The sequence below is a fragment of the Monopterus albus genome, unplaced genomic scaffold, assembly GCF_001952655.1.
Source record: "Monopterus albus unplaced genomic scaffold, M_albus_1.0 scaffold30.1, whole genome shotgun sequence".
Taxonomy (NCBI): domain Eukaryota; kingdom Metazoa; phylum Chordata; class Actinopteri; order Synbranchiformes; family Synbranchidae; genus Monopterus; species Monopterus albus.
The window spans coordinates 664528-681569 of record NW_018127910.1 but is presented as its reverse complement, the minus strand read 5'-3'; the positions used below and the strand labels follow the sequence as shown (position 1 = coordinate 681569).

General features: G+C 39.5%; 3 protein-coding genes across 7 annotated transcripts in view; 2 read left to right on the top strand and 1 right to left on the bottom strand.

Moving 5' to 3' along the window:
• Positions 1 to 2398, top strand: part of LOC109958073 (acetylcholine receptor subunit alpha) — a 7280-nt gene extending 4882 nt beyond the window's left edge. Inside the window, 3 exon segments of the mRNA XM_020596415.1 lie at positions 1337 to 1560; positions 1800 to 2036; positions 2122 to 2398. Of these exon segments, the coding sequence (XP_020452071.1) occupies positions 1337 to 1560; positions 1800 to 2036; positions 2122 to 2250 (590 nt within the window). The 3' untranslated portion in view covers positions 2251 to 2398.
• A 1169-nt stretch (positions 2399 to 3567) lies between these two features.
• gpr155a (G protein-coupled receptor 155a) lies at positions 3568 to 12999 on the top strand. 2 transcript variants are annotated; one of them, XM_020596399.1, is made up of 16 exons: positions 3568 to 4323; positions 4526 to 5051; positions 6042 to 6441; positions 6809 to 6977; positions 7077 to 7232; positions 7954 to 8037; positions 8142 to 8262; positions 8361 to 8445; positions 8740 to 8830; positions 8924 to 9131; positions 9975 to 10064; positions 10221 to 10351; positions 10760 to 10855; positions 10940 to 11004; positions 11177 to 11329; positions 11563 to 12999. In XM_020596399.1, the coding sequence occupies exons 2-16, from the start codon at positions 4613 to 4615 to the stop codon at positions 11756 to 11758; spliced, it is 2484 nt and encodes an 827-aa protein (XP_020452055.1). In that variant the 5' UTR covers positions 3568 to 4323; positions 4526 to 4612; the 3' UTR covers positions 11759 to 12999. The 2 variants fall into 2 exon arrangements, with proteins under 2 accessions (XP_020452055.1, XP_020452056.1); XM_020596400.1 differs by having other exon boundaries at positions 3568 to 4347.
• Positions 13000 to 13091: 92 nt separating this feature from the next.
• On the bottom strand, positions 13092 to 16421 carry scrn3 (secernin 3). 4 transcript variants are annotated; one of them, XM_020596404.1, is made up of 8 exons: positions 16340 to 16421; positions 15909 to 16081; positions 15625 to 15806; positions 15225 to 15424; positions 14205 to 14417; positions 13946 to 14108; positions 13678 to 13858; positions 13092 to 13599 (listed from the first exon to the last, which is right to left on the bottom strand). In XM_020596404.1, exons 2-8 carry the CDS (start codon positions 16062 to 16064, stop codon positions 13438 to 13440), a joined length of 1257 nt encoding a protein of 418 aa, XP_020452060.1. In that variant the 5' UTR covers positions 16065 to 16081; positions 16340 to 16421; the 3' UTR covers positions 13092 to 13437. The 4 variants fall into 4 exon arrangements, with proteins under 4 accessions (XP_020452060.1, XP_020452059.1, XP_020452058.1 ...); XM_020596403.1 differs by having other exon boundaries at positions 16207 to 16402; XM_020596402.1 differs by having other exon boundaries at positions 16262 to 16402.
• Positions 16422 to 17042: the final 621 nt, after the last annotated feature.

Here is a 17042-nt window from a genome sequence, read left to right as displayed (position 1 = left end):
GCAACTAAAATATTCAAAGAAGTAAAACTGTCACCTGAAATATACATGAACACGGCAGCATACATGTATTAGAAGGGACATGCAAAACATCGCTGAACGTAGTCTTGGCTTCAGTAAGAGTTCTTTTTTAAATCAATTGTATCATTGTTACATTTTACTTTATTGTCCCTGTTTTCATGATGTGAGCTGACATTGTGTTGGACAAATCCTGGCCTTTAATGCTGCCTGTCAGTCAGAGGTATTCCAACATCAGCTGCTAAAGGAACTGTGCCGCTTGTGTGCACATCTGGCTGTGTTCCTAGTGTGTAAGTCTGCCTCATTACCCAGGGTCCCTCTGTGCTGTCATGTCTGAAAGCAGGCCTTTGCTTTAATGTATAATACATCACTTGATCCCTACTTGTGATATGACTGCTGACAGGATAGTGTGCAAAAGAAGATGGTGCCAAAAAAAGCTCTCTCTGGAATTACTCCTCTTGCTGAACAACAAAAACAACGTCTTGCATTTTTCTTGTGTGAAATAATGTCATTCTATCTATTTGTTCTATTGATAGTTTTAGGGGAAGAAACTGCCTTTTAATCTTTAAGTATGATTCCCTTGTGTGGGTGAAGAGTGCAGTTATTGTGTTGCTGTGTAAACACTAGACTGGACTAGTGGTTGCATGGCTGAGGAAGGGCTTGAGTCTTATGTAAACCAGCCTCATAGAAACAGCCCTCTCTTGTGGCAATCTAATAAGATTGCATGTTGACGGTACAGTATCATGAGTCAACACACTGCTTAGTGCAGCTGCTCAACATTGTTTGAAGGGCAGTGCATTTTCAGTTTAAAAGCTAATTTGTGACCTTGTAAAGAGCACCACCATAAACTTTATGGACCTTATGTAGCTGTTTTGAGACTAATTGTATCACAAAAACATGTTCTGCTAAAGGAGCCTTAAAATAAGATTGCTTTGTCAATTTTTTTTCTTTCTTACCATGCACCTCACAATCAGAAGCGCTGAACTTGGCGAGTGGACTCACATGAGATTCTTGAAAACATTCACCTCTGAAATAAACTTTCTTTAAGTCTTTAAGCACCTCAGAAACAAGAACTTCAGGAGACTTCAAGCAATCCAGTCAAGTCTAGTTACCAACTTTAGCACTTCTGATGTACCTGGACAGACATTCATCTCACGATCCTTCAAATCTAAGGTCTAACGACGGTAATGACCCGCAGGCCTGGAGCCATCAATCTAAATGTTGACTGACTGCTAATATTTGTTTTAAAAACCCGTGTGTGTGGTGTTCTCTTCATTGCAGTGATTTAGCGACAAACGATTTCATTTGTTGTGTCTCCCAGGTGAGAAGATGACTCTCAGCATCTCTATCTTGCTGTCCCTGACTGTGTTCCTGCTGGTCATTGTGGAGCTGATCCCCTCTACTTCCAGCGCTGTACCACTCATTGGAAAATACATGCTTTTCACCATGGTCTTTGTCATTGCCTCCATCATCATCACTGTCATTGTCATCAACACTCACCACCGCTCCCCAAGCACTCACACGATGCCGGACTGGGTCCGTAAGGTGAGGACAAAAGAAGAAGGGAAAAAAACAGACATATCATTTTTATTGTGGAGCTGAATGACTAAAGATGAATCAAGCTTGGCAAGATGTGAGGAGGCAATCCTTAATCTTTTTCTCTGCATTATATTGCCATCTAGTGGTACCAGAGAGAATATATATTTTTTGTTTGTTTTTAATCTAACAGCTATGACATTGTATACGCTTTGACACAATGCTCATCCCTTTTCTTTTTATGGCAGGTCTTTATTGAAACCATTCCCAAAATCATGTTCTTTTCAACAATGAAGCACCCTGGCAAAGAAAAGCAGAAAAAAAGCATTTATGGTGCTGATTTTGACATCTCAGACATCTCTGGCAACCAGACCTGTGCTGCCCCCTACCAGTCATCCATCACCAAGAACCCCGAAGTCCGCAGTGCCATTGAAGGAGTCAAGTACATTGCAGAAACCATTAAATCAGACGAGGAATCAAACAGTGTAAGCTTTCTCACACAGAAAGTGTCTCTAATATTGCCCTTCAGTGAGTCTAGTGTGTGACATATGGTTCCTCTTCACTTCCCAGGCTGCTGAAGAGTGGATGTTTGTGGCCATGGTGTTGGATCATATTCTGCTGTGTATCTTCATGGGTGTGTCTCTCATTGGCACATTAAGTGTGTTCGCAGGTCGCCTCATTGAGTTGAGCATGCTGTAAAGGCCCATGCTTTATGTTTTACCAGGGTAACTTCTTAGATGACATGTTTCATGCTCAGTTTGAATTGTATACAGTCACAAGCTGAAGCGCAGTGTAGATTAGTGTTTTGCCAAATCCTTTATGATCTTTATGACATATGTGACTGAAACTGACCAGTTAATTAGCACATTTTTAGATATGATTAACATCTAGTAGGAGATGTCAACATTTAATTGGCAATAATACAATCATGAATCCTGATGAATAAATTTGTGGTTAAGACAATTTAATAAAAATTTGATAGTTTTACACCCGCTCCTGGTTTGTAAGGACATGAGTTTGACAACAACTCAGCTTTTTGAAGCTGTGAAAACTCTTCTGCTGTACCTTCCTTTTCTTAGTGTTCACTGCCACTTATCACAATTTAAATTGTGTTTACATTTTCCTACCGGCCCTCTATTTGTCATTCAAATACATATACAGATACTCTGGCTTCTTCCCACAGTCCAAACATATGCATCATAGGTTGATTGGAGACTCTAAATTGCCTGTAGGAATGAGTGTGGGTGTGTATGGTTGTCTGTCTCTAAGTATCAGCCCTGTGATAGAGTGGTGACCTGTCCAGGGTGGACCCAGCCTCTTGCCCAGTGTCAGCTGGGTCTGGCTCCAGCACCCCGCAACCCTCTTTAGCATTATAGATAATGGATGGGTGGATGGATGGATACTGTACATATGCAGATTCTGAACCTTTGCACTTTTAGCTCTAACATGTTTTTGCCTGGTCTCTTATTTGTTGGATCCTCATCTTTTGTTGAATTTGCAGGAGAAGAATAGTATAAACCTATTGAACCTAGCTGCTCTGACAACTGTGTGTCAGCTTCCTTTATCTTATCTAGCCAAGGCTGTACAGATACAGTGTCTGCCATTATTCACAGAATGTGGGTGGCATGGGAGATACAGTATATATAGAAATATAGATTTTCAGTCAACAGAAATAAAGTAATCAAGACTTTTTATGGACATCACTTCCTATATGATACTTTACTTTGAGGGCTCATTGTTGTTTTCCATATGAAACTGTATTAAATAAATGTTCTTCCTAATTAAATGTAGACTAAAAAAAGAAACCTGTCCTGATCAAGAAATGTATATGATTTAAGAAAAAATAAGCAAGGCCAGTGCAACAAACTGTAAACATGAAATTCAACATACCAAAGAGCTGCCCATTTACACATCTAGCAGACAACAAGGGTGCTGATGAGAGAGGTGACAGTACATTTAGAAGATGCTAATCAAAACTGTACTTTTTTTTTTTGTTTATCATTTTATTTTCTGTGGGTTTGTCACTATATCTTTCACATCACACAATCATTTAATCCATTGTTAGCATAAAGAAATGAATATCTTTAACTGAATGGCGGCGGTGGGGGGGTGTATTATATAATGGTAAAGTCATATTTAAAGAATGCTGTAGAAATGAACTATGTATGTTTTGTTCAGTTGTATACTGATTTTATAAAACGGCAATGAAATTATTACTGTCGTGGGGTTTTTACTGTATAAGCTAATAGTATCTTTTTATTTTAATGGACCATTCTGCTGCCAGTCAACTAGATTTTAAAAAGTGAGAGCGACATGTCATCCCATAGTTCTTGTTTTTCCAAATCGTAACTCTGCCTGAAGAAGGGCACAGAAAATAAGTTCATTAGACAAACGGATTCTTACCAACAGAACAAGTAGGGACACATTCTACTTTGTGTGGGTTACAGCTAGCTCCGCCCCTTTACCCCGTGTTACAGCTAGCTCCGCCCCTTTACCCCGTGTGGAAACTGTGTTGACAAATCGTGGAGTGTGAAGGTTACTGGGAGGGAACTAACTAAAGTAATACAAATGTAACACACACAGTTAACAGTGGCTCAGAGTTGTGTGAATAGTTTCGCCACAGTCAGCTGACTCTACAGTAAATGTGGGTCCTGTAGGTCGGCGATACAGTGGGTCATGTTTCCGTCGCTATACGTTAGCCAGCCGGCTAACTCTTAGCTAGTTCTAATGTGAGTGACAGACGGTGCACGCGAGGGCACAGCTGTCAGAGAGGTGAGTCGCTCGGATGACACGACGGTGCGTGTTGTTTAGCTTTATATATTTTAACAAATGTACAACCTCTGTAAAATGTGTCATTTCAGTTGTACTGTTTGATGTAGCGCAGTTATCACTGCTTATGAAGTTATCTGTTATACCTTTGAACCAGTCCTGCCTTTTAACGGTAACTCCTCCTTTGTCTGTCTCCCTTCCATAGTATCTGCTTTTGATACTAACGGCCATGACTTTAACGTGAACACAATCCGGGCTTGGCCACAGACACTGGGGGGAGAGGCAAAGCACGATGGAGGGACCGGGCAGGACCACCAATTTCAACTTCTCATATGAAGAGGAAGAGGAAGACCCGGACTCGTCTGCTCTCTCCTCCACCATGTCCATTGACAAGCTCTTCCCGGCTCTCTTGCAGTGCTTTGGGATAATTCTGTGTGGCTACATCGCAGGGAGGGCAAACATCATCACCTCCACCCAGGCCAAAGGACTGGGAAATTTTGTGTCCAAGTTTGCCCTCCCAGCACTGCTTTTCAAGAACATGGTACTGCTGGACTTTGATAATGTCATATGGCCGTTTCTTTGGAGCATCCTCATTGCCAAAGTGTCTGTGTTTTTCATTGTGTGCGTCCTCACACTGATAGTGGCCAGTCCTGAAAGTCGCTACAGTAAGGCTGGACTCTTCTCAATATTTGCCACCCAGAGCAATGACTTTGCTTTGGGATACCCTATAGGTAGGTATATGCTTCTAAGCCCACCATCCACCTCCCATTCACTGCTGCAGCAGCTGTAGCCATGGTGTCTTAATATTTGTCTTTCCATCCAACCGTAGTACACTGAATTGGAAATGTGTTTTCAGTCTTTCTGATATCATCAAAGAGAATCTTCCTAAACCATAAGTGCGATCATCAAAGCAATGTAGGATTAATTATGTTGTACTCACACTCAAGGATCTGCAGTATAAATATATGCATACATGTGATCGTGCTTACACTCTACCAGTGGTTGAAATGGAGAGGTTTGCAAATATGGCTCAAGCAAGTGTCAGAGCAATGTTGTTCTACAGGCTTTTAAAAGTCTTGTCAGGCTGTTGTCGGATTAATAAACAAACCCTTTTGAGCACAATTGAAAAACTGGAAATTGTGCAAATTTCAAATGGAGTGGACATTAATTTCAGCAGTTGTTTGTCATTTCAGTGAGACAGAAGTTACAGAAGCAGCAACTTCCTCCTAAACCAAAATTTTCTTACATTTAGTAATCCAGTATTTTTTGTCTGCTTTCACTTCAGTGAAGGAAGCTTCACACATTTGAACCATTGTTCTGCTTTATGTTGAAAGTCAGAAAAGACAGAGACATTATTACTGTAAACACTTGTTTCGTTGTGACTTGCTGTACTGCCATGTTAGTGTTTGTAGTGCGGTTTATCAAGACAGACAAATATGAACAGCTGTGCATGACGCAGTTATGTCTCAATACATCACTTTTCTGTGTACCTTTTTGTATCAGGGTTGATAAAATGAGGGTTAAGGGCCATTATCAGAGTACACCAAAATGTTTTTTAGCTTCCATGTTTGTACAGCTTTGTGTGTAGGCAGCCTTTTAATGTGCAATCTAGGCAAAGTTTTATTCATGAGGCCTCATACCTTTTATGTTCTTGACTTTCTTGACTGCAATTGCTATACATCTCAACTTACTGAGCCATTTGTCTTCATCTTTATCCACAGTTGAAGCCCTATACCAGAGCACATATCCAGAGTACCTCCAGTACATCTATCTGGTTGCACCTGTGTCCCTAATGCTTCTAAATCCCATCGGTTTTGCCTTCTGTGAGATCCAGAAGTGGAAAGATCAAGAAAACCACCAACAGAGCAAACTTCTGATAGCGGGGCTTGTAGTTTTACAGGTCCTGAAGAACCCAATTGTATTCATGGTAGTCATCGGCATCATCGCCCACTTTGTCCTGCACCAGACAGTTCCTGCTTTCATGGCTGAATTTGTGGATGGCTTGGCCAACTCTTTTGGGGGAGCAGCTCTGTTCTACCTGGGTCTGTCCATGGTGGGCCAGTTGAGGAGGCTAACCAGATCCACAGTTGTTACACTGATATTACTGCTTACTGCAAAACTGTGAGTGGAAAACACTAACATGTTTACTCTACCTGATGGTCACTTCATACAAGAGATGGTTTTATTACCACATGACCTTGCATTTTTATAGCGAGACATGTTATAGGAGTCTATAGCGAGTCAGCAGGTTGGAGCTTTGTAAAGTGCTCCCTGCATGTTGTTTTGTGCTGATGGTGTGGATGAGTCATACCTGTCTCAGTCCGCAGGCTTTTTACCAAATGGCTGACATGATAAGAGGTCTCAGGAGTGTGTAGCATGATAATTGCTAGTGAATGCAAGTATTTTAGTTGCACTGCATTCCATAGCATAGTAACACTAACCCCTCAAATAATGGTACGTAACGCCAGGTTTTTGATTTGACTTTCAGGTTGCTAATGCCCCTGATTTGTAAGGACATGGTGGATTTGTTGGACAATAGCAACACCAGTGCACTGAACCACTCAAGCCTCTCCAATTATGCCTTTCTTTATGGGGTGTTTCCCACTGCACCAAGTGTGGCAATCTATGCTGTCTATTATAACGCCGAGCTACAAGTTGTGAGTTATTTACATCTACCTGCTGTTCTTCTATTGTACCTTTTATGTTTTCTCCTTTGCAGTTCATTGTGCATGATTTTTCATTCTGCTTCCTGACAGGTAACCTCTGGGATGGTCATCAGCACTTTTCTCTCCGCTCCGATAATGTATGTTTCTGCCTGGTTACTTACAATGCGTTGGATGGATCCTCAGCTCCTGATGAACTCAATGCAGAATATCAGCTTTAACATAAGCATCGTGAGCTTAGTTGCACTGGTGAGTCACAACTAGACACTTCACTGTGACATATGTAGGCTTGTTTTTCACAAATCTTTTCAAACTGACCTTTCATCATGGATTTTTATTTTTTAATTTTAGTTTTACCTCGGTATATGGAAATGAAGTACATTTATTTTTCTTGTGGGCACATTGTTTTTCTTTTTCTTGTTCTCTCAGTCTCATCTTGTTTATTTGTTGCCTTATGGAAGAGCATTGTACATACACACTGAGATCCACTGCATAGGAGCCAAATTCCTCCTGAGTTCAACACACCTGGTGATTCTGATAAATCACTGGTTATAACATGTTTCACTTCATAACTAAAACCAGTTTGGCCAGTTAGGATTTAAGGCACTTACTGAACTTTCCTACCAAGGCATAGTTTATTATTAATTGTTTCAGTTGTTTATTGTTCCCTCACTTGAGACAGTTAAAGAGAAAATATAAAAAGGTGGCTTCTTGGTAAATGTTTGCACCATTGTGGTAGGTGACCATTAAACAGCTTCATCATTTAGAGAAGTTGTGTGAGCAAATGCTTCACTGACTTACTGACTTGCTGACCTACTTCCTCATTTAGTCTCACTTTCAGCTTAAATTTTAAGGAACCTGAAACTTGAATGCAATGAATGGAATAACCATCCCGAAATATTAAATAGTAGTTGTATTTTGCATCTGTGCAAAAGTGTCTGTAATGTGAAACCTGTGTTTTCTCTGACAGGTGTGGACGATCGCTGTGATGGTTTTAAGTAAGAAAATCAAGAGGCTGCCACACTTCTTTACTGTCAACCTTTTCTTGGCTCAAGTAAGCAAAATAAATTTCCTATCCATGCACTAAACTGACAAAATGTTGAACTGTAGGTGCAACTTCACATCATTAAGTGCTTTTTTTTTTATTGTGGTCTCAAGCTTCTAATTTGTATTGGGATGATCATGTGGAACTTCGTGGTGAAGGAAGAGAACTTTATTGGCCAGGTCCTGACTTTCACATTACTGTGTTCCTCACTCTACAGTACTTATGTGTGGTCAGGTATGCCATGTATTCACACATCAAACTGTACTAGTTTATCTTGGTGAGCTCTGAAGACAGAAGTTAGATTTTTTTTAATGCATATTTTGTTGTTTTAGGTTTAATAGCACTGTCTCTTGTGCTCATAAAAAGCTCTGAGGAAATGAAAGTGTCACCAACCGTGTTGGTTATAGCAGGCTGGGGGTGAGTTACTTTAAAGAAGCATGAATATAGAAATGAACTAAGCTTGTTTGTCTGGTTTATTGAAAGGCGGTGCCATATTCAATATACCTGCCCTGAAGAGGAATTCACATGTTGAACGGTTTAGCTTAGATGTGTAATAGTCATCATGAATAGGTACCACCCAAAACAAAAGATCCGGAATACAGAGGGTGATTTTAGAATTGCACTGATGCCTCATTTCAGTGTAAATAGTCAGTTTTGTTCTGTGTTTCATTGTTAATGACTTGGTTGTAAATCCTGTATTAATATTAACAGGATTCCAGCTTTAGTAACTGCTGTGCTGCTCATTTCTGGGACAAAGCAGGTTGACACGATTGACTCAACATTCTTTTACGGCAAATCACAGGTAACAACATAAGTGGAAATAATGTTCCTGTTTTCTGCCATTTAAGAATTGTTTTTGTTAAGGTTTGCATACTGTATGTGTGTTTTCTGTCAGATAATCTGCACCACAGTTGTAGTTGGCTTCAGTATACTGCTGGGTGGGGGCTCCCTTGTGTGTCTCAGTAGAGGAAGCTGGGCCCAAAATGACCAAATCCAAGAGAGAAATGCTTCATTTGGCACTGCAGAGGATCTTATAATTGAAGTTGATGCAGAAAACCAGACTCTGGCTGAGCCAGTCACCCCATCAGGAGATTTCAACAGAGGTACTTTCTTTTATGGAAACTAGGTAACTGAGACTTAAAAGCTCTTAATTTATTTACTCAGTATTTGCTTGAAGATGTCACTTCGATGACACCAAGTTGCGAAGTATAGTAGTTTGGTGAATCAAATCACAGCACATGATGATCACTGGAACTAAAATGACTTGTCAGTTGTCAAGGCCCAGGTTGGAAAGGAAAGGAAGAGCACAGTCAATAATCCAAAGTCGAGGCTAACCTTATCTACAGTTCAAGTCGTCTACAGCGAAGCTGCCACATTGGGCAATGATACTTCTGTCTGACGTCTTGTCAGCTTGTGCAATTATAAAACCACCAAGTAAACAACAAAGAGTCAAAAGCTGAAAAACATGTCTGGTGTCATTATCTGGAGAAAACATAAGTTAAGTTCCTCATAAGTTGAGTTCCTTATTTAAAGTGGACAGAGCATTACTGAACACGTCTCCCACAAATGATACTGTAAATGTGTCACATGACTTGTAAGTGAGCTTTCTTGGCTAAAGTTGTGTGTTACTTTGAAAAGGAGATGCCAGGAAATGAATACCAAGAGGAGCTGTTAGTGATTGTTGTCCTCTTATCACATAGGTAAGGTCACATAGGTAAATAGAATGTAGGGGAAATGTGAATCTGGTCACAAATTAATTGTTATAAAAGCATTCATATTAGCACAAGACATTCTTATGTCAGCCGGTGAAATGAGAAACTGCATATACTGTATTACGCCCTTATTGGCTTACTTATAAATGCACTCTTATGCTTCAGTGTGAACTGAGGTGACGCTGTAGTAATGTAGTCGGAGAATCACTTTCATTTTTGTCACTTTGTTATCAGCATGCCTCATATGTGACTGTGCACCACCCCAGCCCATGCCTGACATGATCATCAGCACCAATTCAAACTACACACCAACCACGCTGACAGGTACAGTATTGCAATTTTAAGCAACTGGAATGCATTTTCCTTTTGTGGCCATTTAAAATGCATTAAAGCTAATTAAGTGAAGCCCATTTGATTATTAAAGAATGTACCAACTGTCTAAAATGTGTATACTCAGTCTGTGTTCTGCTGCCCCTGCAGGTGAGTGTGAGAATAGGTGTGAGTCCTCAGAGTGCCTCCTAGCCCAAGTGGAGGAGCTCCAGCAGGCTGCAGATAGACAAGTGGCCCGTCATGTGCTCCTGTGTCTGCTTCTGACTGTCAGCTTGCTTGCTGTGAGAAACCACCACCTTTCACTTCTTAAGTGACATGAAGTCAACCATTCTGTCTGCATTATTATATTTAGTGCATCACAAATCAGATACAAATGGCTGAGCAGTGCTATTTCCAGTGCCTGTCAGTATCAGAGGAATAACCCATTAAAAAAGAGATAGGAAACACACTGTATTAAGGCTTTAGTAAATGTATTTATATCTTGTAGTGTGTGTTTTTATGTTTCTCTAAATGTAAAAATGTTGTAAAACTGTAATTAGACACAATTTAATGCAGTTTAATATGCATAGTTATCTTTCACTAGCACTAAATGAATGGTTTTAATGCAGAAAATTTCACTTATCTGGTTCTCCAATCTGATATTGTGGACAGGATCTGACAGCTGTGCATCTCGTTTCCTGTTCTAACAGAACCTGTCTAGCTGCTTGTGGCTAATCTTTAATCAGATTCCTGGTAGACTTTATTTGGAACTACAGTTCTTCTGTGCTGTGGCAAACTATGGACAGGTAAGTGTTCAGTATAATCTAGTGCCAAGACGCTGAGCATTTCCTGTCACACAGCCAGTGACATTATGTGTTTTCCATTCCCAGGGTTTTCTCTCTTTTGCTCTTTTTGGGCTGGACAAGCATTTGATTATTTTACCCTTTAAGAAAAGGTAAGAATATTTAAGTTATTTCCACACTCTAAAGTGCATTTGATTTACACACAATATATTGTATGTACCCTCCATGCATACAGTGCATATATTACAGTTCTATATATAGTAAATTGTATAATCTATATAGTAGTACATTAAATTATATTTTGTTGTTGTGAATGATGTTTAGGTTGTACAGACTGTGGTATGGAAAGAGGCAAGAGGAGCAGCAGCAGCAGCAGCAGCAGCAGGCAGATTTACCTGAAGATATCAGGGTGACCTGCACCCAATTCACCAAATACCACAAAGACCAGTGTTTTCATGACATTGTTAAAAAGAGAAGGTGAGAGCACACAGTGCACTTTGACTCACTGCTGCACTGGTCAGAGGTTGATGAGAAAATGTTCCCTGGAGTATGTTTAAAGAAAGTCCCTGGCAGTCATTCACAAGCCACAACACTTCATAAACCATTCTCACAACATAGTTATGGTGCATGTGAGCTCTGTAATGCTTATTGTGGCTGCCCATAAAGAGAGGTAGTTAGACATTTGGGTGAATGCTTCTCTTTACTTTCAGGTGTGGGAAGACTACTGTGGTGGGCTCTTTTCTTGGCTGTGAACTTGTGGAATGGCTTCAGCAAGTGGGGTTGGCTCAGGACCGTGGAGAGGCAGTGCTCTATGGGATGCGGTTACAGCAGGGTGGTGTCCTCCAGCACATCAAACAGGAATACGACTTCCAAGACAGTCCTCTTTATTACCGCTTCATGACATAAGACAAATAGGTCAACACTGGTGTATGTTAAAAAAAAATGCTGTGTTTGAGTAACAGGAGAGACAACACTGATGTTTAAAGAGTACCAACAGGCTGCTTTGCCTACAGCCTGTACAGTGCATGCCAACATTTTACTATGCACTATTGTACCACACAACACAGTCAGCTGTTGGAACAGACCACACCTGACTGTGATGTTGGGTGTGTACAGTTGAAACTGACAGACTTTGAAACTTTAAAAAGCCAGGGCAATGTGCACTGTGGCCGCTGTTTCTCCTGACAGTTTGATTCTGTCCTGGTTCCTTGCTATGACTTTTCTGATGATGTTGCTGCAACCTTTCATCTGCAGTGCAGCTGCAGTTGAGTAAAACATAACTGATAGGAGTGACAGCCAAAACTACAAAATAGGCAGTTTGTTTAATATTCACTGTAAACAATAACTGAACCAACAGGTATTGCAAATGTTTAGAGCCAAAACAAGACTTTGCTGCTTTTTAAGATTTTTTTTTGTTAGTGTAATTGTTTATTCAGTCACTTGCACCTGAACTTTCAGTACAGTAGTTTTAATTTATATCACTGTGAGTGTTAATCCACAAAGACGTGCAGGCTAAACCTGCTGGTCAGCCACATTATATCTTGTACTGAGTTTTACCTCAGTTTGTATTTTCATTCTTGTATGAAAGTCACTCACCAAAGGGAAGCTGTGGATAAATCTCTGCTTAGTTTGTTTGTAGTCAGCTTAACTTATGATTAACTTAGTTTAACAAGTTAAATGACTGGTAATGTTGTATGAAATGTGTGTTATTGCTTTATTTGACTACAGTTTAATATGTCAACACTAATGGAGAACAGTGATCACACTGTTTACCAGGACGACTGTATGTGAGCAGTATCCCAGAGCACCATTTCAACAAACAACCCGTCTGCTTGGGGAAAAAAATGTATTCATATTTCCTTTTTATAACTGCTTTAACAACAACAACAGAAGCAAACTGATTTTTGAGTGATGAACATAATGCGGTAGTACTGAATAACTAAAGAAGTGTCAAGACGGAGTATTTGAATGAATGAATGAATACTTTATTGTCATTATACATAAGTACAACGAAATTACACATGCCACAACTGATCAGTGCAAACATATTAAAAAACGCATGTGCATGCTGACCGTGTTCAGGTTGACTTTGAGAAAGCAAGTATCCTCATTCACTCCTCCACAAACTGTGAACTTGGAAAACCTTATTAAAGTTGGACACTGCTGTAATTCTAAATTTCTCTCAGGTATATGATAATAAACTTTTTTTTTTTTGCTTTAAGTGCAAAGATTTGTTATATTAAGTGCAAAGATTTGTTATATTAACTCAACCCATATTGTCTTCTCAAAAATAATACAATTTGTGTCAAAGGCTGCTATTTATGAGCTTGATTTATTTTAAAATAAATTTTACAAATGAACCCTCATAATGCATCACAAAGTCTTGTATTTCTGGTCAAGAATTTTTCACATAAATGAAAAGTGAATATTTAGTCCATCCACTTTACAGCCTGAGTGTTCTTTTATAAAATAATTTTAATAATGATAAGTTATGTTCTGACTTATTACAGAAGCATGTTTATACTTGCACTAGAGAAATTGCTACTGATGCCATGGAGTTCTGTGTTGTGGTTCCAACAAGCCTCTCAGCTTTTGCTGTACGCAGCCATTTCAGCCTTAACAGACTTTGAGAATAGATTTACCAAAAAGTCTGGTTCCTCAACACCATGTAAGAGAATCTCCTCCATCTCTGACATCTTCTCCTTTTCTGCCTGCCTCATGCTTTCTATGATCTTCTTCCCTCTGTCCTGTTGACAGAAAAGCAAATAACACTAAGCCAAAGGACAAATGTAGGTAAACGAGAGGTTCACGTTAAATTGTTAAACCTTGTGGGTGTCGATGATGGCCTCCACCACTTCATGTTTCACAAACAACTCATGTTTGCGGTTCGGCTTGCTCTGGAAGCGAGGTTTCTTCTTTACAGGGTCATCTGGACCATAACTGGGAGAAGTCGTCTCCTTCAGCTGATTGATGTGTTTCACAAAGACGAACGGTTTGAATACAGACCTGTTATGCAAAAGAATCAGTCATTAACTGCAGTAAAAACAAATTTTAAACATGCTTTACTCACTGAAGGGAGATCAAGTTCTTTACCTTTCAGGGTCTGGAGTTGCTGTAAAGTAGTGAACCCCTGGCAGAGCAGGATTCGTGGGTATTACAGACACCATACTTCCTGTAGTCATGAACATTCCCTCCATGTTGATGCTGCTATCTTTATCCCTCAGGATATCCATCATTGTCTCAGCAGTGATGTGGCCTTAAGTAAGATTCACACATGCATAAACTGTGGTGGACTTCATAATATTTTTCCTGATCCAATCCCAGAATTTCAGTGAAGTACACATTAACTGACCGTTGTTCTTTTCCAACATCTTCTTCCCCTCATAGTATCGGCTCCCAGCGGCCTCTATTCTGGCTGTAGTTGTAAAGGAATAGACTGTGGCGAAGTTGAACTGAGATGTTCCATCCCACCAGCCCTTGCTTTGTGCGTATCCCCGCATTTCTGGATGTTCCCTGTCTATCTTAGTTGTTATGCCATACTGGTTAGAGATGTTGCGATATCCACCTAGAGCAAAGTCATTGGTGATGATTAGCCATTAAAATGAAATCATGCTGCTCTGTACCAGTGTACAGTGAACATATCAAAAGGCTTGGACTGGCAGCTATTCTGGATTGTATCCAACAGATAATGTGTTTTGAGGCAAATAAACATTGATATTTGAGAGTCTACAAACCCATAAATTTCCTTATTAAATGGTTTTAACTCATGTATTAGGTGGGACATTTTATAGTTAAAAAAATAAGTGTGCGAGTCCCCTCTAGTGGTCAAATCATGAAACTATCAAGCATGTGTTTGCATTTTGTACTGCAGTTTCTTGTGGTTTAATGGCTGATGTATACACAGATACCAGTGTATCTGTGATAAAGTAATATATGCATAATACGCAGATTTAATTTTGAATTTTTCTACAATGAATAGCTCCTTCCTTTTTGACTGGTTTCTATGCTGTATTTTCTGCACTGTAACTGCTAGATTTCTGTTTCAGACCTTTTATTTTGTCTTTTTGTTCTTATTTTGATTTTATATTTATTTTACCTTATTTTAATAATGTTTTATCTCCACTTTGTCTTAACTGATTTTATTCTGGGTTTATTGCTTATTGTTATTAATGCTGTTACTGGTTTTCCTTGCCTCTGTACAGCACTTTGAATTGCGTCTGTGTATGAAATGTGCTATATGAATAAAAGTTGCCTTGTCTTATTTTTCTATTGGTGGTTTTCACTTATGATTGAAACTTCAGCAGGCTAAACAATGTGAACTAATCCCACTGCCCTGCATAATAGGGGTCTATTTTCAGTGGGTCTTTCTTACTTTCCACTCTCTCTGCTGCCCAGTACTTCCCTGACGTGTCCAGCAGCCATGCCTCCTTCCTGTCTGAGATCAGGAAGCTGTTGTGGTAGGTGAAGTAGCACTCATCCTCCGTGCAAGATCCTCCCTGACCATATTTCTCCAGCAGCCCAGTAATAACATTGACAGCTTTCTCAGCTGTGTCGGCCCTCTCAAGTCCAAGCCTGTGAAGTTGTAGAGTCATAGATTCCTTTTTTTTTCTCACAAATTTATTCTGAATTGATAAAAGCCAGCTGAAGAAAAAGGTATATTTTTTCTCACTGGTACTATGTATTTAAATTTCCCGTTGCACCTCAAGATGAACATAATTTGGTGAGTAACAGATACTTGGAAATATAGGCAACTACTTTTATGTGGGGTTTACCTGACAAGATCCATGCCAAGAAGGGCCTCGTCTCCATCTGCACTCTCTCTGCCCCACACCGCTTCATTTCCAATACACACTTGATGCTCATTTGCACCCATCTCTGCCCCCCACAGCCATGCTGGTTTGCTCAACACAACTGCATATGTGTGGGCAACCTGCTCAATCTCTATATATGTACACTTTTCACAAGACAAAGCAGACACAGCATGTTCACCAAGAAGCAGACACAATGTGGGACACTGAAGGTTTCAGAGCAATAATAAGATGTGTGTGTCACCTACCTCAAGCTTCTCCCCTGCATCATAGTTTCTGGCAGGAAAATACACCACTTCCTGGACTTCATCACAAGGTCTGTCAGAGTTTTTCCCAAAGATAATGCGTTGCCCCTCGGTGGAGGGGGGCAGAGCCACAAAGGTGTCACAGGAGGATGGGTGCATCTTGAATCCCAAACTTGCTGCGATTGAACATAAAGAACAATTTACTAGTTACGTTACATAATTTATAGGATATTAAATGATCCCATTTAATGAGCATAATTACCATAACAATTATCATAACACAAGCAGCATAAATACTAACGCTTCAAATAGTCCTCACAGATTAGTTCAGACTTAAACCTAACGTTAATTGTTACCGTTATTAAGTTTGGCAGAATGGCAATCCAGTGACTATATTCGTGAAGAAATGGTAACCTTTCCTGTGCCAGTCTTACCAAACAGTGTCAGTTTCTATTCTCGTTCGTTTGTATGTGATGTCATGATTCACACTTCCTGACACGGAAACACAACGGTCACGTGACCGAGGTGAAGTCCGTTTTATATTTGTAGGTAGCAGGCTCCTTTTTTTTTCCTGTTTTTTTTTTACACATTTTCCCCACATATTTACATTATATTTCTTTGCGAATTCTGTATTTAAGTTAGTTTTTTATTTTAACTTTGCTATCATCATTTATGGAATTTTTATAGAAACAGTTATGTAATTTAATGTCATTTCCATCACCGAAATAGGTTACATCTGTTAGTGAAGCAGATTTATATCGCTTTACAACACAGGCTAAATTATTGCTAATGGTGATTGCAACGACGTAATGTTTTGGCATAAAGATTAACTTATTTAACAACCTTTGATTTTGATTTTGATTTGATTTATTCTTTCAAGCATGTAAAGACAGTTGATATGTCAACACACATAATTTTACACATATCCAACAAATGCTAATCCAATATCAATTTGCTTATACCTAATACATGCTTGAATGGAGTAGGAAGAAGTCAGACTTATCCAGTCCTACCCCATGACATCATCTTACATCATTGGTTTGCAAGCAGTATCTCTACATAAATAATTCTCTTCTACACCACACAAGTAATATACTAAAAAAATATAACAGTGTTAACATTCTTACATAATTACAT